This window comes from Mirounga angustirostris, unplaced genomic scaffold (assembly GCF_029215605.1).
Source record: "Mirounga angustirostris isolate CCGP_5_RB_7025 unplaced genomic scaffold, mMirAng1.0.hap1 SCAF_9, whole genome shotgun sequence".
NCBI lineage: Eukaryota > Metazoa > Chordata > Mammalia > Carnivora > Phocidae > Mirounga > Mirounga angustirostris.
Window position 1 is genome coordinate 65,908,789 of NW_026991717.1, and position 24,295 is coordinate 65,933,083.

A 24,295-nucleotide genomic window follows, 5' to 3' on the forward strand; every position below is an offset into this window, starting at 1 on the left:
CCCCAGAAGAAAATATCTTTTGACTCTTAGTATCTAATATATGTATTTTGACTGTTAGTATATTTTAATTCCATTTTCAAAGTGTTATGTCAAGAGAAAAAAGATGACAGAAAATTGGTTCACAAGGTACTGGGTGTTACTGTTCCATGGCTACCTATTACTCCATTTTTAACTGTAATGTTCCAAGTCATCTGAACAGCCTGGGCAAGGGGCAGCCCACTCCCTCCAGAACCCCCACTTCCCCTTTGAAATAGGGCAGGTTTGAGATGGAGTACTGTTTTCATCAGCAGTATGTGGCCCATGTCTCAGACATGTAAGGAGAACCTCTGAGGAGGACCACACACATACACAGACAACACTGGCCATGATACCATGATACCCAGTGCTCATGGAGCAGGCAGAGGGGAGTGGGGGAGCCCAGGGCTCTGTGGCTACTAGAACAGGTTACCGGGGGGCAAGGGGTCTCCTTCATGGACAGTTTCTTCAAAGCAGGTTATATTCTCATCAGGTCCTACGAATATGTCTAAAGGATCTTGCTGCCAATTTGTCCATGCCACTAACATTTGAGTGTTTACTCAGAGCCAGGGTTCGGGAATCAGAAATGACACAGCCCCTGCCTTGGAGAAGTTCACAGTCAAGCAGGACAGAGAAAGTAGTCAACAGATAAATTGCAAAACAGAAAAGTAAATAAAACAGAGGCTAAGGCAAACTGCTGAAGAACACTGAAGAAAGCAGAGTACACTAACTCTGTTAATGGAAACTGGAGAAAGCTTTGCCAAGGAGATTCCTTTTTCACTGGGTTGTGGAGGTTGAGTAGGAGTTTGCCTTGACAAAGAAGAATGGGAAGGAGGGTTAGTAAAAATGAAGGGAAAGGGCATTCCAGGCCCAGGGGAAAGGACTAAAGGCATGGCATCTTGAATGATCCCTTGGCTCAGAAAGGTCTTTAAAATTCCACAGATGCTTCTGTTTCAAAATCATATTTAATTTGAAATTTACATCCACAGGGAACAATAATGATCCTATCTCTAGATAATGGGTATACCTGTTTGTGTAAAATATGCACCTGCTTGTTTCTTGGTTCATACTTTTAAATGGGCTGTCACCCGCCATGACCTTGGAACATGGATGCAAATATACAAGACCTCACTCTTGGAGCTTGTTTCCGGGGCAGTGAGGGCTTATCCAGCATCTAGCTTCACTTTTCACATTCGCTTGTCCTCTGAGCAGGTTAAGGGAGAGGCTAGAGGATGTGAGCCTGGGCTTTGGAGGATAGCACACCCTGCCACTTCCTAACTATGTGACCTTTGACAAGTTACTGAATTTCTTTGAGTCTATGTTTTCTTATCTGTAAAATGGAATTGGTAATAGTAGTTATTTCATTCATTTGCTGTGAAGATTAAGTGAGGGTTGGAACATTGCAAATGCCCACTGAAAGGTACTTGTGATAATGAAGATAATGACAGTGATGGCAGTATTGATAAAGAAGAGGGGCCTGTATGCTAGAGATAGGGAAATGATGTGGAAAAGGGACTATTCTACTTAATGTTAAGTACGCACGTCTGAAGAACTCTATAAATTTGTGTATGGGTGTGTAGGTGTGGCTACTGGCAGAAATATGCAGTTCATCCACAAATGACTTGTGTACGACTTGGTGACTGATTTGAAAAAGATACAATTTAATTTATATACATATAAGTTTATGATCATGTGTATAAACACCTATGTACTTGTCAATATACCTAATTCCTGGAAACAGACTGTTAGAGAAGATATATATGTGTGCGTGTGTATGAAATTAGTGAATTTACATGGCACACAGTGAAAAGGATAATATAGTGAGTTTCTGTTTAGCAAAAAAGAGGGGAAAAAAGCCATGTTCTCTCAGATGAGATATCCTTCCTTTTTACAGCATATATTTTGTATGAATGTATTTAACTAGTAAACCTGGTCCCAAACTTGGGGAAGTGTGGATTATCATTTTTTAAATATTTTATTTATTTATTTGCCGGAGAGAGGGCAGAAGCAGGGGGAGTGGCAGGTAGAGGGAGAAGCAGACTCCCCACTGAGCAAGGAGCCCGATGCAGGGCTCGATCCCAGGACCCTGGGACCATGACCTGAGCCGAAGGCAGTCACTTAACTGACTGAGCCACCCAGGAGGGGAAGTGAGGATTAAATAATGCACCACTGACTTACCCAGAAGAAGTACAAATGGTACCAACCAAATATGCTTATTTGTCCTAATACAAGATCGAGAGGTCAGTTTTAGATGATTGTTATTTGACAGTGTGCCAAATGTCACAGAAACTTTAGTGTTAAAAAAGGGACTTGGAGGCAAGGGGATATATTGCTTTGATCACAGTTCTATGAAGTATTTAATAGCATTGCACAGAGCTCATGAGGTCCTGACTGTATGGGCAGTGGGTGTGGGTTCTCAAATATTTGTAGCATCTCTATGCTCTGAAGGTCAGTCTGGTGTCTCCGCTTGGATGACAATAAGCCTGTTATAAAAAACCCCTACCCTCAAAGACTGTTGCTGTACTGCGTATATCTAAAGCCCTTCAAGCGATGGCTTACTTTTGGGAGAAAAGTCTGCACGTTTTCTTTGAACCTGGACCAGTCTGGACCGGCTCTAGCTCAGTCCCAACTCCTCCGCCGTAGATCTAATCTCTCCTCTGCACTTAGACCTTCTCTTGTGAGAGATCAAACCTTGCTTAGATCTGTCACTGATAACAGAGTTCCAATGAGGTAATGCTTTGAAAAGTAAAAGATAACCTATGATATTAATGTGAGAAAACCAGTGGTCGTAACACTGGACTTGAAGTTGCCAGAACTCTAGTTTATCCTTGACCACATAATACTGTGGAACTTTGAACAACAGCCTAATATCCTGGCCTCATTTTTCTCACTGGTAGATGACTGGGTTTGGTTTGGTTTTGTTCTGTTTTGTTTTGTTTTGTTTTTGGAGGGCGGTGGAGGAGGTAGAAAGGTAGAAGAAGATGGACCCTCTTGGTCGCTACATTGTATTTCTGATAGGGCAAGAAGGCCACATCCCAGTGATATTGGACTCATCATAGCACATTGTCGCTGTTTGTATCATTGCTTTATTCCAGACCAAGAAATTGATGTCTAAAATATAGACTTTTGGCTAAATGGAGTAAGACAGTATGCCAATGAAAGGAAGTGATGTCCTTTTGCCTAGGTAGTTTTTATGATGTAGAATTTTATGGATTGGGAATTTCTGCTTTAGAATTATCCAAGGATCCTCTCATAATGTGTCCATATCCTTCCTTGATTCACTGGCTACACAGCTATGGGTATGGAGTCTACCAAAACCTGGATACCCATGGTATCCCAGGATTTAGCTTCCCGTGACTAAACTCTCTCAGTAGTGGTTTTTTAGGTAGGTGTAGCTCTGAGCGTGGTATGCTCAGCTATGGAAAGTGTGTGTGACTTCCTCCAGAGCATGGGTGTAAATCTAGCCACAGAAGCTCTTAAAATACCACAGAGTTTTTTTTTTTTTTTAATTTTAAAGATTTTATTTATTTATTTGACAGAGAGAGACACAGTGAGAGAGGGAATACAAGCAGGGGGAGTGGGAGAAGGAGAAGCAGGCTTCCCGCTGAGCAAGGAGCCAGATGTGGGGCTCAATCCCAGGACCCTGGGATCATGACCTGAGCCAAGGCAGAGGCTTAACAACTGAGCCACCCAGGTGCCCCGCCCCATTTTAAAATAAAGACTTTATTTATTTATTTGAGAGAGAGACCGTGAGAGAGAGAGAGCACGAGAGGGAGGAGGAGGGTCAGAGGGAGAAGCAGACTCCCCACTGAGCGGGGAGCCTGACTCGGGGCTCGATCCTGGGTCTTCAGGATCATGACCTGAGCTGAAGGCAGACGTTTAACTGACTGAGCCACCCAGGCACCCCAATACCTCAGAGTCTTAAAACAGGAGGAAGAAGCAGAGATTATATTAAGACCTTCAGACAGTAACCACCAGGGGTAGCAGGTTAAGGGGATCTTCTATGTGCTCTATAGCATTGCTTCTTGAACGTGAGTGGTCATTAGAATCACTTGGAACACTTACATTCAGATTATTAGACTCCCCCCTGGAGATTCAAATTCACTCGGTCTGGTTGGGTACACGAATTTGCATTTCTCACAGTTTCTTCATCAGTGCTAACGCTGCTGGTCCGCATTTTGAGACCCAATGTTCTATGGAGCTTCTTTCATCCTTTGTATCCCTCATCATCAGGAGATCAGGATGAGACTCCATTCTGCTGGTCAGTCCATGTGATGGAGAACATTGTGGTTCTTCTGCAGTGAATAAAACCCGGGCCACATTGTAGTTCCTCACCATGACCACTGACCAGATGCATGGGAGTAGGATAGACTTGGAACTTCCGACCCATTCCTGAGGTTGCATCTTCTTTCAAATCAGAGGCTCATCTAGTTCAGTGGCTTCCAAAAGCCAGTTTGAGAACCAGTGCTAGGCTGATTGCATAAGCAAATCCAAGGAACATGTTAAAAATATAAATTCCTTGCCCCTGCCCTGGGATATTTTGAGTCAGTGAATCTGGGATAAGGCCTAGAGACCTGTGTTTTTAACGATCTCCCCTGATGATTCAATACACGTCAAAGTTGTCTATCTACAGGCCTTGAATATTTCTTTCCATGGTCACACACAGTGCATTCCAGTAATACACAGCTCTTTTGAGTATCTTTGTCCCAAATTCGAGAAGGGATTAGTAACCTTTTAGAAGGAGCATTCCACTATTTTTTCTTTAGTTTTTCATCATCAGAGATGGCAGTGCTGGTGGAATGGCCCCCCCAAAAGGCCGTGATGGACACTGGGTTCTTCAAAGAAGCACCATTCCTGGTATGTTTAGAAGTGACTGTGTGCACACAGGCAGCCCGGCCCCTGAGGCACTATAATGAGTGTGGTTGCCCCAGTTTGGGATTCTCAGAAAGAGGGGAGGGTCCTTGCATAAGCTTATGGGTGAGTTCAGTTTTTCCCTCCCCCAACATACAATCACTGGGTATCTGCTCTGGGTCAGACACAGAGGTGTGCTCTCAGGATAAAAAGAGAAGCAAAAGACAGTTCTTGGCCTCAGGACTCCACACTTTGGAATCTTAACTTCAGATGCTGAGATGTACTCTATTATCTCGTATACCTTTTGGCACGTGCATCTGTGCTCACACACACACACACACACACACACACACACACCCCTCTCCGGCACAGAAACTCATTTGGCACAGGTCCCAGGGATTGCCAACCGTCTTACACGCACACAGCCTTAAAGCAAGAGAACAACGTCCACTTGAAGAGTTACTAACTTTGGCATCCTCTGCACAATTTTATTTTAGGTTGCAGATCACACAGTTTCCTTTCAAAATCTTTCTTTATGTTGTTGTTATTCCTCCATGCTGGACTTGGTTCACAGTCCATTGGAGGAAAAAAAAATGGCATTTATTGTGTTAACGTGGAGAGGAAAACTCCTCGCCTTAAGGAGGTAGAGACACTAATATTAATTTAAAAATCTAATGTCTAATATCTACTTATTATAAAAATGGGCACATTTTTCTTTACAATTATCTGTTACACTGGATCCAAATTCAAATATTTTACAACACTTATATAAAATTAAAATTCATGTAATGGTCCTGCCTTCTCCAGTTTCGGTCAGTCATCAAAGGACGCTCAATCTAGTTATGTTTTTTTTTTTCCTTGAGCTAAATAGTTTGAAGGTGTTACCAGCCCTCTTTGCTTTTAAGCATGAGAAAATGCACTGTGGAAATGCTGTCTCTCATTTTTAAGGTCATTGATTGGGTGAAAAATGCAAATGCCTCCTCCTTCTTCTTCTTCTTTCTTTCTTTTTTTTTTTTTTTTGGTTGAACTTCCTTCAATTAAGCAATTAACCTTTTAAAATAAGTATATTCAGAAATCTATCAAAAAGAGCTAAACGAGATTTTAACAAAATCCTGACAATTTCAGCTTAAACATATACACAGAAACCATATGTGCTTCGGAAGAAATATATACACACAGGCATTGTTTACAGTGTGTGTTTTTATATTTGGAAGACATTGAAGGAAGAGCCATTCCATACATACATTATCTGCAGTGTACGTCCAGATAGCCCACATAGATTTTACATTAAGAGACAAAGATATCTTTATCCGTGGTGGGTAGACAGACAGACTGACCGACTTCAAACTTGGACTTGCCATGTGGATTTTTTTTTTTTTTCCTCATCTCCGGGTACTGCTTTTCAAAATTGCCTCGGGCTACAGAACAGCACCTCAGATCCCCAAGGCCCACTGCCTGGCTCCTAATAGCCACTCTCCATCTGTGTCACATGAACAGCTGATGAGATCGCTCCAGTATCTGTATTTTGGAGAGCACATCCACCCAGGTTAAAATGCTAGGGTTGCCAAGGAGCAGTCAGAAGCCATTAGTGTGGGTGAGAATTTGCCTTGCAGCAGTTCCTTGGCATGGTGGAAAGCGTGTATGCGTGTCCCTGCTCGAGCTTGTGTATGTGAGTGTGTGTGTCTCCTTGTGCGAGCGACCCCTAGTATACACGGATGTGTAGGGAGGGTAGGCAGATGAAGACTAGCCTCTGTAGATGCAGTATTCAAAAGTCAAATGCCTTTTGTTTCCCTGTACTCTGATTAGTTCTTTGACTATTTGGGGTCCCTTTCACTCACTCTCTTTAAATTTTTTTTATCATAACAGACGGCAAAGAAAAAGAGAACAGCAACTTCGGGGTCATGCTCTAGTGTTTGGGCAGATGGAAGGGAGCTGCTTTGCCTTGGGGCAGGGTGGTTGTAATGAAGTGGCCTGTCAGTCTGTAAATAGTGAGGGTCATCTCTTCCATGTGATGGAGGGTATCACATTGCAGTGAAAATGGAAATGTCAATAAAATTAATCTGCCAGCTCTTTGCTGTGGCTTTTCTGCTTCTCTGGTCAAAGAAGGTTGAGGGTTTTTTGGTGAGAAAGGAAGAGAACAGGTATAGGGAAGCCCACAGAGTGGACGCCGAAGTTGGAAGGTGAGGGGCCCAGTGGGCAGGCCGTCGTGGAGTAGCCCAGTCCAAGAGGAAGGAACAGGTCTGGGAATGAGCTGGTGGATCTCCGGCATTCCCCGGGAAACTGCGGAGCGTCTAGCTCAGGCTACATTGAGCACAGAGTTTATTGTTTTAGGCTTTCTTGGACAAGGTTTTTACTTAGCATGGGATTTATGGCATTTACTGCTAATGAATGTCTATTCTTAAATTACAAAAACCCCCATCTCAGCGCAATTCCCAGATGTCCTTCCAGGACCCCAGCTTCTTAAACACCAGCAGGGAGCATAAACTCTCCACTTCTCTGTTTTCCTCTTTCGTGTGGCTCCAGGCTAATGATGTGCAAGGAAAACACAGCCATCCATAAAGCCCCAGTGCTGTCCCCGTATTCTTCATTTATTTTGCATTTGATTATGCCACAAGTCGAATCTTGTTTCTTTCCTTTTTTTAAAGTTATTAGTTCAAATATTAATGTAGGGATATGGCATATATTGCTGCTCTTGATTGATGCCTTCCCAAAAACAGGAAGACGTGCTCGTATGAATTTTAAGAAAGTAGGGGTCCTGCAATGCCTTGCCGGAAGAGTTTTTCAGATACATAATTTAGATGCCCTCCAGGCAGGCTTTCAAGGCATTTTTGCTGGAGGGCAAGAAAAAATAACTATGACTGTTAAAAGTAAATGATTTTTGCTAATGCACAATTAATGCCAGAGAAAAGCACAGAAGGGGAAGACGGTGATAGAAACTTCTGATTAAGTGAGCACCCTACCTTCATGTATATCTTTTTTTTTTTTTTTTTTTTTAATGATAATGATCATGATCAGTGGTGCAGAGAGCTAAAAGTTTTCATGTCATGCAAATGCTGAGTGCGGGGTCATCTGAGGAGTGTGTGAATGTGCGTGCTTAAGAGGTGACAGTCCTAGGAGGGGCTGAGGAGGCAGTGTGTTATGTGCAAGGAAGTGACACAGTTACTGTCACCTATGCAGACAGCCTAGAGTATATAGACTACAGAACATTTAACTTGATTACCCTGCAGTATGTGTTCACCGTGGGCATGGGGACGCATTTCCACCGAATGGGTTTTCTGATGGCGGTTTTCCCACATTGGATTCCATAATTGACAAAGAGCTACTGCACTGTGTCAAGCACACAATTATAATTGAATTAATGATATGGGCAAGTGGGAGACACACAAAATTAACATTTGAAGAGACCTGGTTTAATTTTGTCTTTTACATATTTGTGTCTCCAACTCTACTTTAATGAAAGAGAATATACCCGCTTAATGCATTTCTTTCAACAAGCTTAGCTGAGCTCATCATTAGCTGCACATTGTTGTTGGAACCCTTTCTGTGTTGTGTCTAATGTATTTTCATTTTTTTTTTTCTACCAGGGGATGGTTTAGACAACAGTGTAGCTTCACCTGGCACAGGTGACGATGATGATCCAGACAAGGACAAAAAACGCCAGAAGAAAAGAGGCATTTTCCCCAAAGTAGCAACAAATATCATGAGAGCCTGGCTCTTCCAGCATCTCACAGTAAGTCAAGATGAAAGAGAAAGTTTTGTTGTTTTGCCTGCTGCTAGCATACTATACAGGTTGATAACAGATTTTTTAAAAAATAAGGTGCCTGTTTTCCCTTTCTTGAAATCTGATGACTAACGGAGCAGTTAAGGTTTTGCCAACTGTCACTACCCACAGAACACCCTCTAGGAAGGAGGACATTTTTGTTTTAATAGGCCAGGAATGGACCTTATTATTCAGAATGGTCTAGGGCCCTACACAGCATGTGTAAATAAATTTGTTATTTATGCTAAAAGGTGTGAGAGCGACTTCAGATACCGCCACCGCAACCAAGGGAAATGGCTCATGAATCCATAAACGCTGCTGATTACACTCTTAATGAAAGCCATCTCCTCCAGGAGGCAAAAAAAAAAAGAAAGAAAGAAAGAAAAAGAAAGAAAAGAGGCGCCTTGCCCCATGCGTGTCCAAGCTCATGGTATCGGGTGCAACTGTACTTGCTGGAGCTGCGTGCAAACATGGCCCATGTTTATGTGACAAACAGAGGGTTCTAGGTGCTGTAGCACCTTCGTCTATAACGTGGAGATTAAAGACTCTTTTTTAGCTGTTTAAGTCCATTTTGTTATAAGCTCACCCTTTTCAGTTCTGGGAAAAGATCAACTCTGCCACATTTTTAAAGTAATAGTGGATCTTTACCCTCCTGTTTGCATTCGGTTTTATGTGTCGGTGTATCCCGTTGACTCTGAGACTCTCATGACCAAAAAAAAAAAATTTACAGTATATTCTTACAGAGGAACCAGGCGCTCGTATTTTACTGTTGGCTTGGAAATTCCGGGCAAATGGTGAAGGTGTCAGAGGCGGCTGCTTGCTATGATATTGTTTTCAGGCCATTCTCTTTAGGCTAATGCTTAAAAATAGAGTAGCCCGCTGAAAGCTGAAGGTCCTCTTTGATTGTCCAACTTGTGTGTTGCCATGCTGAATGACATTAGTTACAGTGTCATGGGTCCAGGACAAGGTTCCACTTTTATTTATGGTGGTGGCTGCCGCTCTGCTCTCGCAGCGGAGCTCCAGAGGGCAAGGGGTGCAGTGGTGGCGGGGAGGGCCGAGCGATAAATTCACATTCCTAAATCGGCCATTTTGATGTAAGGACATTAGTAGCAAACTAAGGTGTATCGATCTGGCCTGTGGTGTCAGGATTAGCTGGGAGGACCAACGAGGCTGCCCCGGTGTAGTGGTTATTCTTGCCTTGCAGCTATGGCCATTTCAAAGGTCAGGGCCCTGCACTGACTCGGCTCAGAGGAATTAGACAGAACATGCGGTCTCTGGGCTGATTACTTAACCAAAGACAAAATAATGAGTCCTAAGCAAATACTGACTAATTGAAAGGGCTGTAAATCCATTACATATTGGTCAGGGATAATCAGGAGTATTTAATCACTTTTATCTATTCAGGAGCACTGAAGCTGCAACAGCAAAGCCCTGAACCTTGCCATGTGGCTATTATTCTCATCATTATCAAAATTACTTCACAGCTGTTCTTTGCTACATCACCTCAGCTGGAGATTTACTAACCTGTAAAATGTTTTTAATTTGGAAGTCGAGTGAGTGTGAGGGGAGGGGCTTCTCGTTTTTTTAACCGAAGGTCGGTTTGGTTAGAGTAGCAAGTTAGAAAGGCAGGGTAGGGGCGCACGGAGGGCAGGCACACAGCTTGCTCCCCGCGAGCTCACCTGTTTGGCTTCCCCCCCCCCCCCCCCCCCCCCCCCGCTGTCTTCCTTCATGCTCAGCCCTTCTCGGCCGAAGAGAGATTTCCACCGTGGCTTTCCAAGCAAACATCTCCATGTATTCGCAGTCCCTCAGTAATCAAAGTCAACATCCCAGAACAGCCGAACCTGAGAGAATTCAGCTGCTCTGTTTGCAAAGGAGGAAACTGAGACCCAGAAAGGGAAGTGATTAACTCAAGGTCAAGCTGCGACAAGGACCCAACCTTCCCTGTCCCCAGCACTGTGCCTTTTCCACCACATTATGATGACTTTGCTGAAACCCTTATCCTCTTTCCCTGTGGCCTGTAAACCTCACGCAGCCTCCACCACCAATACGCTCGGCGTCACGGTGGGAGATAGGGAGAAGCCAAGTGCCATTTTCTGTATTTGCTTTTAAAGCTTCCTGTTCCCCCAGTCTCTCTGAGTAGAGAAGACTTTCTTTGCACCTTTCTCTTCAAGCCGACTCTCTCCTTCACCGGCCGTATTCTGGGCCTTGAGTCTCCAGTGTCAGTGTCCGGAGCCCTTTCTGGACCTCCCACCTTGTCCTGTCGGTACCTTATCTCCCACCTCCCTGCCCTGGGCTGAACCCACCGTGCACTGTGGCCACTGGTGAAAAATTGTGGGTGGCCAGTGATTGCTGGGCACTCCTTGTGGCTTTGCTGTGCAGGGGGCTACAAACCAACCACAGCACTTTGTCTCCGCCCTGAGAGTGCTTTCAATCTGGTTAAAGGAACTCGAGACTTGGTGCAGAATTGTACGGCCAGCTGAAAATTTTCATGAATGCCTGTCCTTGGAGTGGGGAGAGAAGAATCAAAGAACCTCAGCCAGGCAGTCGGGAAACCGGCCTTTTGAGGTCAGCACGCCCCTGTAACCGGCTGAACCACAGTTAAGCCCATTAAGTTCTCTGGACCTTCCGTTGTCCCATTTTTCAAACGAGAGGGACACAGTGCAGGGTCTCCACACTGCAGGGTCCTTTCCTGCACCCATAGCGCTGGGTTCGCCTCAGGAGCACGTAGCCAGAGCCCCGTTCTGTCCCAGCCTCTGGTCATCCTTGCCTCCCTGTCCCCCTTTCCTTTTTAGTCTCCGCTAAGTGCTTTATTTTTCTCCTCCCCATGACCTTCTTTCACAACATGCCCCTTTCATTACTTTCTCCCACTGGCTTTGTCTCCCAGTCTTTCCCTCTGCTCCCCTCCCTTGCCCTTTCTACACCTCCCTTGTATCATGAGGAAATTCTCCTCAGCTGGCTTTCTCTTTGAAAAAAAAAATTTTTCCCTCTTCATCCAGATTTCACCCCAACTGCAGAGAAGAGGTTCAGTCACTTTGATGAGGATGGTCCTGTAAAACTTTTACTTTCCAATCTTTAATGAGCTGAAAGATTTACTCAGCTATAATTCTGAGCTCAGAAACCAAGAATAGAGACCCCTAACTAGCGACATGTTAATTTAGACTTTTCTTACGTGCACTAACAGGCATGAGGAAGTCCTTGGAAATAGAGATGCCCACTATATTTTTCTGTCACTTAATTAATTTCAACTTTCAAAGTGAAATGTTGGCTCTAGCTCACTGAAAATAGATGTAGTCTAAATTATTATTTCATGTAAATTTCTTCACAAATGCATGATTCAGTGTGCATTCCTCCATTCTTAGTCTCTTTAACATTATTTCAAACTGGTTTGTTCCCTTTTGTGCAGTATGACCTGTTCTTGTATTACAATAATCCCCGATGTACCCTTTTTTCTTTCTTTTTTTTAAAAAGAAGCTAATTGAATTATCTCATTATTTTAATTTGTTAAGCAAATGTATTTTGCATCTCAGGATGTGTTCTTAAAGAAGGGGGCTGCTGAGGCTTTGCCCCCTGAATGGGCCATTGGCCCATTTTGACATTCATGCATTCATTAACTAGCAGAACATAAAAGAACTCTGGTTGTATTTTTTTTTCCAAACACCCAACCAGCATGGAGCAACTTTTTCCAATAAGCCACAGGGGTCTCTCTACATATGTTCTCAACTGCAAGCTATTGTCACCTATTCTGAATACCTCAAAAGGCTCAGAGAAAAAAGAAGCCCACCTCAACAAAGGCCAACTGTAGCAATTGTTAAGCCTTAGTCTCAATATGACAAAAATCATTAACCTTCAGTTTTCTTGGAAGAACGAGTCCCACTACAACTGTAACAGTTAAAACAGTCTCAAATTCCTGTGCACCACCAACTTTAGGGGAAAAGGTAATTCGCTTGCAGCTGATTGATTATATTGAAGGAGATAGTTAAACTAAATCCAAAGTGGCATTTAAACAAACCAAACTATTGGATGAATTGAGGAATATCCGTATTCAGAGTTAAGCACTTTGAATTTAAATTTAATCTGAGGCTAGATAATTCATTTCTGGTTTCTGACTACCAATTTCCAAAGTGTCTTTTAAAAATCCCCTTTAAAAAGCTCATAATAACTTAAAAAAAATAAACCCATATATGTATATGTGTGTATATATATATGTATGTATGTTTTTAAATTATGTATATATTTAGAAATTCACCTCCTGGAAATGTTCTATATACGATTACCCCCTCCTCTACTGGTTGATGGCTCTGCCTGGCTTCTCAGACTAAGAAATCTAGTGAAGATTGAAGAAAGAATCTGTTGGAAATGTATGTGCTTTTGCTGGAAAGTACCCAATGGCAAAAGAACTTAGGGAAATCCTAGGGAAGTATATTCCTTTCACTAACACATGAAGATTATGGTATCATAAAAGTAAGCCTGCCATTACAACTGTTTTCATTTGACTTCAAAGATAGTTAAAGAAAGAAACAGCAAGAAATAATACTGGGGCTAACGGTTTATTCATAACCGTGAAACACTCTTCCACGCCAAGAAGCCCTTAATGTGCTCAGTTAGGCTCTCAGGCACCTCCACTGGCCACCTTCGAGAGCTTTCTAGTTGTGCTGCAAAGAATATATTTGATCACGGAATGAAAACTGGAAGTGCTCACACACAAAGACACCCCTTGCTCATACCAGTCTCTAAAGTTTTTCTCATTTGAAAACACGAGGCGAAAGCTCACACTTAGGGGATGTGGGACTTCTTTCAAAGATATGTGTGCAGAATCAGAAGCAAATTAAAGTGAGGTCATATCGTGCAGCCTTCTTGAAACTGCAGGTTCTAAAAACTGTGCCCTTTGTTCCAGGCAAAACGCTTTGTCCCCCTCTAGACCTCTGATGGTGAGGGAGAGTGATGAAGCCTGCCATTCACGCGTTTCGTCGTTTAGCTCCTTGTCTATTAGAGATTGTTTTATGGGATTTTGTAAGGGTCTCTGGTAAGAAACGTGAGTTTTAAAGTTTATCATCCTGCAGAGACCATATACCCAAGTTATGAGTAAATACAGCTCCGTGTTACCGTAGAAGAACACATATCTCTTCTCCAGGGAGTTCATCAAGACCATATGACAGTCAACTTAGTCATCTCTCACATTTTTTACTGTACCCACACAGAGGCACACACATACACATGAGAGACAGAGAAAGACAGAGAGACAGAGAGATACTGACTTAGACTATTTTGCCTTTTAACTAGTTCTCTTCATCTTATGTAGACCTAGATGGCTTCTTTTCTTAAATGAGGTGATCCAGTGTCGAAGTGAAGAGCCCAGGGCTTGGCTTTCTGACTGGGGGAGGTTAGATGAGTCCTACTTGAAAAGAAGCACTAAGTGTCCTTTCGTGGGGCTTTCCAGGCATAAGATTCTATCGTGTCGTGACTATCAGTTATTCATTATCAGGGGCAAAGCAAAACAAAACACAGGGCCTGGAATCTGCCACATAGTAGATTTTTGATCTTGAGCAGCTACCTTCTCTAAGCCTCATCTTCCATATCTGTAGAATGGGGATAATTCTAGAACCAACTTAGGAGGGTTATTGCAGGGATTGCATGAGATCATATAGATAATGTAAAGCATTCAGTCCTATGCCTGGCTCTTACAGTAAGGACATAGTATAATTCTTACTGTAATCTAGCTGATTGGCCAGCAGGAGCCTTTGACCAGTGGAACTGAGCAGCTGAAGTAACCACTTGCTCGCGCGGTCTGTGTGAGATGGGGAGATCAGGTTTTCCCAAACAGGTCCCGGATGTCCCTCAGCAGGAGAGAACATCATCTAAATCATGCCTTCTAGAGCCGTATAAACATTTGATGGCTGCTCAGTTATGCTAAATGATAGCATCCAAGGGTCCTGGTGCTAATGGAAAGCCAGAGTACGCTGGTGAGCCTTTGGGAGAGGGAGAGGGTGGAAGGTGAAGAAGAAACCTGTTATGGAACAGTTCAGAATGCCTCAGCTGGGGCCTCCTTTTGATACAGAATGCTCCCTTTCGCTGTAAGAGGTCCAGTATGTGAACAGAATCTAGAGTCTCCAGCTTCCTCAGAGTGTTAAAGTCGAGGCTGCCTGACAGATAGCATGTTTTGTTGTTGGTGGTGGTGGTGGTTTTTTTTTTTTAAGGAGTCACTGAATGTGAAATTAGAAGACTGGGTTTGAGCTCTGTAATCTTGGGTAAGCTAGTCAACCTCTGAACCTATTTCCTTATCGAAAAATTAAAATAGTGAATATGTGCCCTACTTAGCTGGTTGGTTGCTACATCGGATGATGTAGCGAATGTGTGACTGTGATGTGCCACACAAATGTTGAGTATTTTGGTTTTTTGGTTGCGTACTTGGGTTTCCAGCTGCCCGAGCTCTAGTAGTACCTCATGAGATCAGCAGGGGTGAGAGATGCCACGCTGCCAGCCTCGTTCATCTGTACCCCAGGTTCTCTACTCGTTCAGTCCACATGGGTGTCTGTCCTTGGAGATTCTGATCATTCCTATCATGAGATCTCTCTCGAAGGGCCTTGAATGGTAAACTGAATCAGTATTCCATGGACGTTAGTTATTTCTACTTGAAAATTAGTGCCTTTATGATGCTGAGATTGATCTACTTAATACCAATCGCTATAGGCCAAATGAATACCAAATATAAAATGTTGGACTTACTTAGGCCATGAGAGATGGCCTCTCTCTCACATTCAGAGAGCTAGATGAGCCCTGAAGACAAGTAGGGCTGCTGGGCAGAGAAATCCTTATGTGGAAATGCATATGCAGAACACACAGCTGAAAAACAACAGCAGAGAGGACTTCCCACAAACATGCAGCGCACTGAGGCTGCCCCTAGCTGTAGCCCTTGCATTGTTTTTCTGCTTGCCAGGAGAAAACATCTGTGAATTATTTGAATGGAACCTTATACTGGAGATCGTCTGAATTGGTGTCATCTCTGTTTAATTTCGGGAAATGATGTCACAATGCATTAAATAACAATGCTGGGTGATTTATTTTCCCATGGACATGCTGTCCTAAGCATTCCTCTTCTCTCACAATGTTTCCAATTAACTGTAAGCTTGAGTGTTCTTCCTATTTCAGAATGATTTTGAGGGGTGGGGGTGGGAGATGGGGGTGGAAAGAGTGGTAATTTCAGAGGTTTCCCAGGTTCAGAGCTAATGGCACATCCGTCATGTCCTTATTGGGACAGGGAGGGTGCTGAATGTCGGGGCTGTGATCACCAGTGCCGACCTACAACAGTGTTGGTTGGTTTTAAAGAATGTCTAAAAAAGACAGCCGGAATGTTCTGATCCTAGCTGTCCAAAGAGCCACCAGTTAGTTTGAATAGCGACCTGCATACTGTAGCTTCTGTCTTGATCAAAGTTTCTATGCACTCCCTTACTCAGTAAAGAATAGAGGACATAAGTCAATTCCGTGTGCCATCTGTCGTCGTTTTTACAATTTCTCAAATTAAAGAGACAGGCCAAAAATCTAATGTTGTGTTGAATCCTAGAAGCTCTTCTAGAAGAAATAAAATTGCAGCTAAATTTACTTTGACTCCCTTGAGGGAAGGAAAAAGTTGCATGTCGCTGTGTCATAACCTTTTCCTTGGAGTCCCAATTTGGTGTTTGGGATCAGAGTGTGAGGGGCTCTGCACATAAAAGCTGATGTGTTTGGGACTCTGCGGCTCTCGTCCACGTTCCGAATGGCTTCGAGGTCAAGTCCCCAGGGCAGTGGTCGTGGCAGTGGCCTTCCATGTGGGTGCCAAGGTGTGCGGTCTCCTCAGTACAAAAACATTTGGTCAAAATATTTCCAAAGTATATCAAACAATCCCATTTAAAAAGAAGTTCAGCTGAGATAGATTAAGAAAATTAAGTCCCAGATTATGAGCGACTAGCTGACAGACACATTTTTAAAATGAGCAACTGGGTGAGAAGATTGAAGAATGAAATGCTTATTAAATTACCATCAAAAAGACACTAAAATAATTATTAGCTCAAAGTGTAACACCCAGTTTCATAAAATATCACTCTAAGTATAATTGTTTAAAAATACGTTATAGAATTCAAAGAGATGGAGAATGGAGGACCCTTGAATAAAAGAAAATAGAAGGCATGTGCATATCTGAATATTCAGCTATTTAAAGCCTCCAAGAATAGAGTGCCATTAAATGCTGTTTAGCGAGAACCGTGAATATTCATTCAGATCATAGAGAACATTTCCATTTCTTCACTCCACACGACCACAGTTTGTGAGTGTATTCCATGGAGAGGTGGTGTTATTGGGACATAAAGGCCAAGGGGACTGAGTCGTGGGAACACTCACTGTCCCTCAGCTTTGCTGCAGCGGGACAGGGTCATTAAAGTCATCTTCATGGGGCGCCTGGGTGGCTCAGTTGGTTAAGCGACTGCCTTCGGCTCAGGTCATGATCCTGGAGTCCCAGGATCGAGTCCCGCATCGGGCTCCCTGCTCAGTGGGGAGTCTGCTTCTCCCTCTGACCCTCCTCCCTCTCATGCTCTCTGTCTCTCATTGTCTCTCTCGCAAATAAAGTCTTAAAAAAAAAAAATTTTTTTTTTAAAGTCATCTTCATGCTCAGGGTTAATTTTGATGTTAGAGACCATTGCTGCACAGATTTCAGACGACTCCTGAAAACGCCCTGCCTTCTCTGTGCTAGAGTCTGTCTTTGCAGTTTGGAACAGATTATGAAGCGTAAAGGTGATATCCTGCCCCACTGCTCCTGTTAAGAAGTAGTGACTTGGGGAGGAAGCAGGAGGTTGGTTGAATGGAATTTGCCTTTAGCACATTAACTAGCGGGGTACCACTTTCCAAACTGATTGGCAGCCGTTGTTTACAGTATGCAAAGTAATCATGGGCACCCTTTAAAGGTGTATTATCCTCTTAAAACATAATAGTAATGCCATTTTCATGCTTTTACATTTGCTATTCATATTTTGAACTGCCAAGTCCCAAATCTGCCAGAACTGATTTAAGTTGTTTTTATCTAATAGTGGATAAGTTGTCAAGTCACAATATAATGGCAGATAATTTTTCTTAAACTATAGTTTTACTTCTTGGTTGTAATAGATAACATGAGTATTTGTTGACTCTGACTTGATTGTCCACAAAAAGAAAAATTACAACTCAAGAGATTATTATTGTGGGATTCTGAGATGATAAGAAATGAAGAGAATATTATTCTCTAGTTCCTCTGAGCATTATACAAAATTAACATGAGCCACTAATCAGCCCTCTTCCAACCACCCTGCCTCTCAGTTTACTGATATCCGATTTGCCTAACATAGCCTGATAACAAAGATCCACCCTTCATCCTCCAAATCTTGTTGCTGCTCTTAACTTAATTTTAATACCTCAGTTTTCACTTCATTATATATATGTATATACATAGATAGATTGATTGATTGATTTACTTGTGATTCACAAATATTCCAGAATTAATTTTGACCTGGAAATAGCTGGCAACTCCATAACTAATAATTTCGGTAAGGATAATCCCATGACTCCAGTCATACTTCAGTGGTAAAATGGCTTTTTTCTCACCCTGGACACATGGTATGACCCTGTCATAAGCCGACAACCCAAGTGTACTGGGAGTGGTGTTACACTAGTCTTTTAAAAAGAAAAAAGCTTTTATCAATAGAAGAGATGAATGCTGGATTATTCCCCGTAGGTTTGGTGACATGTTGGAACTCTATAAAAGCAGCTTGATTTTTTTCCCCATGGTGAAAAGTTACAGGTTCCATTTCAGTGTTCCAAGATACCTGCAGGCAGCTCATGAGTTGTTACACTTGTTTTAAACCTTGCCGCACAATGAATTAAAAAAAAAAAAAAGAAGAAGAAGAAAGTGTTAAGAGGGCACAGGCAATGTGAGATCATTATTAGTCAATTATCGGCTCAGTTCAGTTTTTGCATTAGTTTCTAGCAAACCATAAGTTCAGATCTGTGTGGCAAATCCCACCTACCACTTGATGGCATTTCGATGAAGACTCTTCTTACTGCTTAATCCTGAAGCTTTTATGTTTGCTAATGAACTGCTTAAGTGATAATCAAGTATGACAAAGTGAAAGGCATCAGTTTTTAATATGATCTCCCTTACCAGCCTGGGCAACCTTTCAAAAACAGTTTGAAAGTATGTATGCATGTATATGTATGTATGTATGTATGTATGTATGTATGTATTTTTGCAGAGCAAGTTTAAAGAAAAGTGTGATTTGGTTCTCTTTAGTTCTTACATGCTTGTATTCTCTTGACAGTATCTATCCCAAATACTATCCCCACCCCTGCTTGTTTAAAATGTATATGTGATTAGTTAAGTAAACAGGAGGTGCTTAAATTCTCTTGAATCTGTGGTTGCGCCTGATTGGTTGGGGTAGACAGTGGAAATGTTTGGAATTAAAGAATCAGTGCTCTGCCTACCTTTGATAGTGAGGACAATCTGTTAATTTTTTGTGCTTTACAAAAACAAACAAACATCTCAGGGCAGGGAGAAAGAAATACCTACTGTTGACAGGAACACACACACTTACCCATACACACATCAGAGGCAGCCCAGTTAGGATCATTGTGAAGTTATTTGAATAAGATCTTATTCTCGGCTCAACTTTTTGCTCTCTCAGCTATCTTGGGCAAGTCATTTAATTTTCTGAGTGCTGGTTCTTTCACCTTGTTGTTTTGAGTTAGCTGAGATTAGGAATAGCCCTTTGAAAATGGCAGAATACTATGAAAGCATAAAATGATATTAATGTCTTCATATAATCCACCGAAATAATTAATTTGCTCTGTCTTAGCTCCATGAAACCTGAACTTGGATATGGGTGAAATACTCTTCAGAGGAAAATATTGTACTTGTTTCTTTTGACCTAAGTCTGTTTGGAATGAGGATCAAATCCTACAGTTAGCATGAAATGTACAAGGAAAGGGCAGAGACCTTATGGACCATTCATACTGTGGCAGGGTTTATAAGGGCATCATGAGTGAAAGTAATTTTTAAAATTTCATAAACTCAAACTTAAAAGAAAGAACTGGGTGAAAGATAGCAAAGAAACCTCACAATGAACTGACTCCCACTTGTATTATTACAGCTTTGGAGCAAGCTCCTTGGGGATTTGGATATCTTTGTTCTTTGTCCATAAACTCTTCATCCTGAGAATTAACTGGTTCACCAGTCTGCCACTTTTCATGCTAGCCAAGCTGGTGAGAATGAGCAGCTTTGCATCTCTAAATCCTAGGAGAGACATAGAATTATTTCTTTTCAGCAAGACACTAGTGAGGTTATTTTATTTTATTTTTTTCCGAAGATAGTTTCGATCTGGATGCTAAATCAGGCTATTTTTGATTCTACATCCAGAGATTTGTGAATGCTGCAGCTCATAAGACAGAATCCTGTTTGGCTAAAACATAGAATATGTATGGGAGAATAGTGGGAAAAGCTTGGAAATGTATACTGAGGCCCTAGGTTTAGACCCCATAACCCAGATATCCAGGTGGGGAACCTTTATGGAAGTTAGAAATGGTGATACTATGGTTTGAGAGTTGAGGCTGATCTTTGCAGAAGCAATGCTTGGAACCATGGCATTGGATGAAGGTAAGTAAGGAAGAGAGCACAGAAAAAGGGGTTAGTGGAGAGAATCTCTTTGAAAACTACGTTTAAAGGGAAGAAGAAAGAAAGTAATGAGCAAAGATAAAGAAATCAGATTAGTAGGAACATAATCAGATCATGTGAAAAGAGAAGGAGTTTCAAAGCAGAGGAAGTAGATTCTGCAAAAAGATCAAGGACAATGATGACTAAAAATAAGCCTTTCGATTTGGCACTTGGGAGTCCTGGTCTACCTTTGAATTCTACAAGCTGAGGAGAGAGCATGCGAAGTTGGAAGGGAACAAAGGAGGAGCAGAGGACAGTGCGTGGGATGGCAGGTTTCAGCAGTGGGGTGTAGCAGGGGGGAAGGGAGCTAGGCTGTAGGTGTGGAGGGGTGGAGAGGCTGACAATGCATAAGGTGAGGTTCCAAAGGAGGAAGCCAGTGAAGGTGGAGGTCAAAGCACAGGTAGAAAGGTGGGTAGGAGTCAGACACCTTTTGTAACGAATAGAAAGAAAGCGGAGGATGTTCAGAAAAGAATTGCTCTAACTGGATGAGTGGGAAATGTGGGGAGTGTGATCGGGAGTGAATTAGGAAGGCATAGCAGTGCAGCCTTGGATCAAGAGGGCCAGGCCAGAATGGACCCTCTTGGCACCATTTCATCCTTCCCCAGGCAGAGCTCAGGCACCCAGGGGCAGGAAGAGGAAAGCAGACAACAGGAAAAACTTATGCCTAGGTGAGAGGGAGAGTTTGGTTAGAGAATTCTTGAATGGCTGACTAGTTAAGTCAGAATTCCGATGAGATATTCCTTTTTTGGATCATGACTGAAAAATGATTCTGCAGTTCATCTGAATAATGAAACAACTAAGAAAAGTCAAGATATTTTTGGAAAAGAAAAATTAGAGAGGTCTTGCACTGGGTATTAGTGAAATAGATTATAAAGCTGCATGATATGGCACTGGCTACCATAATAGGCAGAATGATCATTTGAACAATATAAGAATACACAAATCAATCCAAATATATGGAGAAAGTTATTAATTTTAAAGGCATCACTTTAAATCAATTGAGAAAGGAAAAAGTAAGTCAATAAGTGTTTTTTTTTTGGTTAATGGTTTAACTATTTTTGAAAAAACAACCAATACTCTCCATTGAAGTAAGTGCACATTTAAGAGTTCTTTGAAGGAAATCTATTTCTTCTTCCTTTATTTATTTAGTAAAATCCTTTCAGAGCACACAAACAAAGGAATTACAAAGAAAAATGGTGGGGGCGCCTGGGTGGCATGGTTGGCTGAGTGTCCAACTCTTGGTTTTGGCTCAGGTCATGGTCTTGGGGTAGTGAGATCAAACCCCGCTTTGGGCTCCATGCTCAGCACAGAGTCTGCTCGAGATTCTCTTTCCCTCTCCCTCTGCCCCTCCCCCTCCTAAGGTAAATAAATAAATCTTAAAAAGAAAAATGGTAATAGGTTTAAACAAAAATAAAAAAAGCTTTTGAATGTCAAGAAAACACCATAACATAAAGGCAGACATTAAAGTGCAAAAATATGTGCAACATCATATAATAGGCAAAGATTAGTGTCTTTAATAAGTAAAGTGTAAAAATTGATAAGGAAAAAAGTACAATGAAGGCACAGAATAGGTCCATTCACAAAAGAAGAAATACAGATGGACAATAGGCATTTGAAAAATGCTCAAGGTGATTAGTAACCAAATCACTTTCAAAAAGAAAAGCAACAACATACTGTTTTTTCTATCAAATTAAGAAAGACTAAAAACAATTAGTATCCAGCACTGTCCAGAGTAGAAGGAAATATCTGCCTTAATAATGACAATAAAAATTGGCTTAGCCTTTCTGGAATTTAAACTTGTAATATGTATTACTAATCATGTTCCTATCTTTTGATCCAGTAATTCAGTTTCTAGGAGTTTATCCTAAAGAAGAATAAGAAACATACACAAAATTATGCAAAATAACATATGAAGATATTATTTATGACAATAAAACATTGAAAACCACCTATATTTCCATCTATAGGAGACCATAATGGGATATTATGGTCTACTGTGTAATCATTAAAAATTACAGTTTCAAAAATATTTTAAGGTATGGAAAAATCTCTCAATGTATTATCAGGTAAAATAAAACAGATAAGGAAGTGTTTTGGTTTTTTTTTAAAAGATTTTATTTATGAGAGAGAGAGAGAGTGCACATTAGCGGGTGTGGGAGGGCAGAGGGAGAAGGAGAAACTCTCCGCTGTGCAGGGACCACTGAGCAGGGAGCCCGATATGGTGCTTATTCCCTGGACCCTGAGATCATGACCTGAGCTGCAGGCAGATGCTTTAACTGACTGAGCCATCCAGGTGGATAGGGCAGTGTTTATGATATGATTCCACTTTTGTGAAAGAAAATATATATGGATATATGCATAGAAGAACAAATAAAATGTTAACAGTGATTATCTTTCGGTGGTGAGATGTGGGTGACTTTTTAGTTTCTTCTTTATACTTATTTGTATGTTCTCAATTTTCTATACAATGTGCACTGTATTTATAGTACACAACAATGCATTTATTCTAATAAAGAACCATACTGGGCCGGGAGGCTAATAACGTTGGGAATACAGGGAGCCCACTGAGAAGTTGCAAGTCCAGATAAAGATGAAGAGGGAGAATAGAGAAGCAGGGAAGGAGCATTTTAAGGTCTGTGATTTTGGAAATACAGTATCTCTTTGTGGTGAAATCCAGGGCTGATGAAGTAGAGACAGATGACACTGGAATTAAGAGATGCAAGATGTTAGAAAGGTCTTTGCCATATATATTGAAGGCTTCAAAAGCAGAGGCAAGCAATGGGGGGTGGGGAGAGGAACCTTCTAGCTTGTGTGGAAGCCATTGGGGAAAGTGGAGGTGGCTTAGAGGTCAACATTCTTCTGGCAACAGTGATGGTGAGGAATGACTGCAAATGCCGAGGACTTCATGAGGAAAGTGAGTGGAAGGCTTTAGATCAGGGGCTGGGAGCAGGAAGTAAGAGAGAGAAGGGAAGAGAGAAAAGTCTGGCCTCTTTTTCTGGATACCAGAGAGACTGGTAAGGAGGAAAAATGGGTGACTTCAGTGGGAGAATGTCTTAGTTCAGGCTGCCATAACAAATACCAGAGACTGGAGTGGGGGGCTGCTTAAAAAGCAGAAATTTCTTTTCTCTTAGTACTGGAGGCTAGAAAGTCCAGGATCAAGGTGTTGGCAGCCTCAGTATCTGGTGAGAGCTTTCTCCTTGGGTTGCAGATGGAGAAACCTTCTTACTGTGTCCTCACATGGCCTTTCTTTGGAGTGTGTGTGTGTGTGTGTGTGTGTGTGTGTGTGTGTGTGGTGGGGGCAGATCTCTCTCTCTCCTCCTCTTCTTATAAGACCACCAATCCTGTGAAGTTAAGACCTCACCCTTATGACCTCATTTAACCTTAATTACCTCCTAAAAGCTCTACCTTGAAATGTCATTGCAATGGAGGTGAGGGCTTCCACCTACGAATTTTGCAGGGACCCAGTTCAGTCCAAAGCCAAGAGTTTTTAGGGCAACCTATTTCAGGACAAACTCAAGTTTCAGAAAGTCAAGGCTAGGGAAGTTCTGTTTGCAGAAAAGATCAAAGTTATTTTTGTCCCTTGATACAGCAGGTAAGGGTGAGGGCAAAGTGGCCTAAGTTAACTTAAGAGGTGGTGAGACAGAACAGAATAGAATGCCAGGAGTCATGCCATTGGGATTGCAGCCCTTTGCTCAGAAAGCTGTCTAGGATACTGTCAAAGATGGGAATGGAAAAACCAAACACACATCCCTCAAATGTTTCCCCAAAGCACCTGGATGGTGGAGGGAAGGAGGAGCAAAGAAGGCCTGATGATGACAACTCAGTTGGCTAAAATAAACCACAAATAGAGTTCTTATTTTGATCGTGCTTAAGGTTTGTTTGATCTAGCTGTTTTTCTTTAGAGTTCAGTTTTACATATGTTTCGGCGCCCCAACCAGCTTGTGTATTTTCAAGATTTGTTTTTT

The 24,295-nt window shown here is 42.0% G+C and overlaps 1 protein-coding gene across 6 annotated transcripts in view; it reads left to right on the forward strand.

The window, feature by feature from the left end:
- Positions 1-24,295, forward strand: part of MEIS2 (Meis homeobox 2) — a 202,666-nt gene that overhangs the window by 54,358 nt on the left and 124,013 nt on the right. For 5 of the 6 annotated variants that reach the window (XM_045900384.2, XM_045900385.2, XM_064570696.1 and 2 more), the window contains one exon: positions 8,451-8,596. In XM_045900384.2, coding sequence (XP_045756340.1) covers positions 8,451-8,596 — 146 coding nt within the window. Of the gene's footprint in view, positions 1-8,450; positions 8,597-10,362; positions 12,799-24,295 lie in introns of those variants that run through there. The other variant, XM_064570701.1, reaches the window with a different exon arrangement.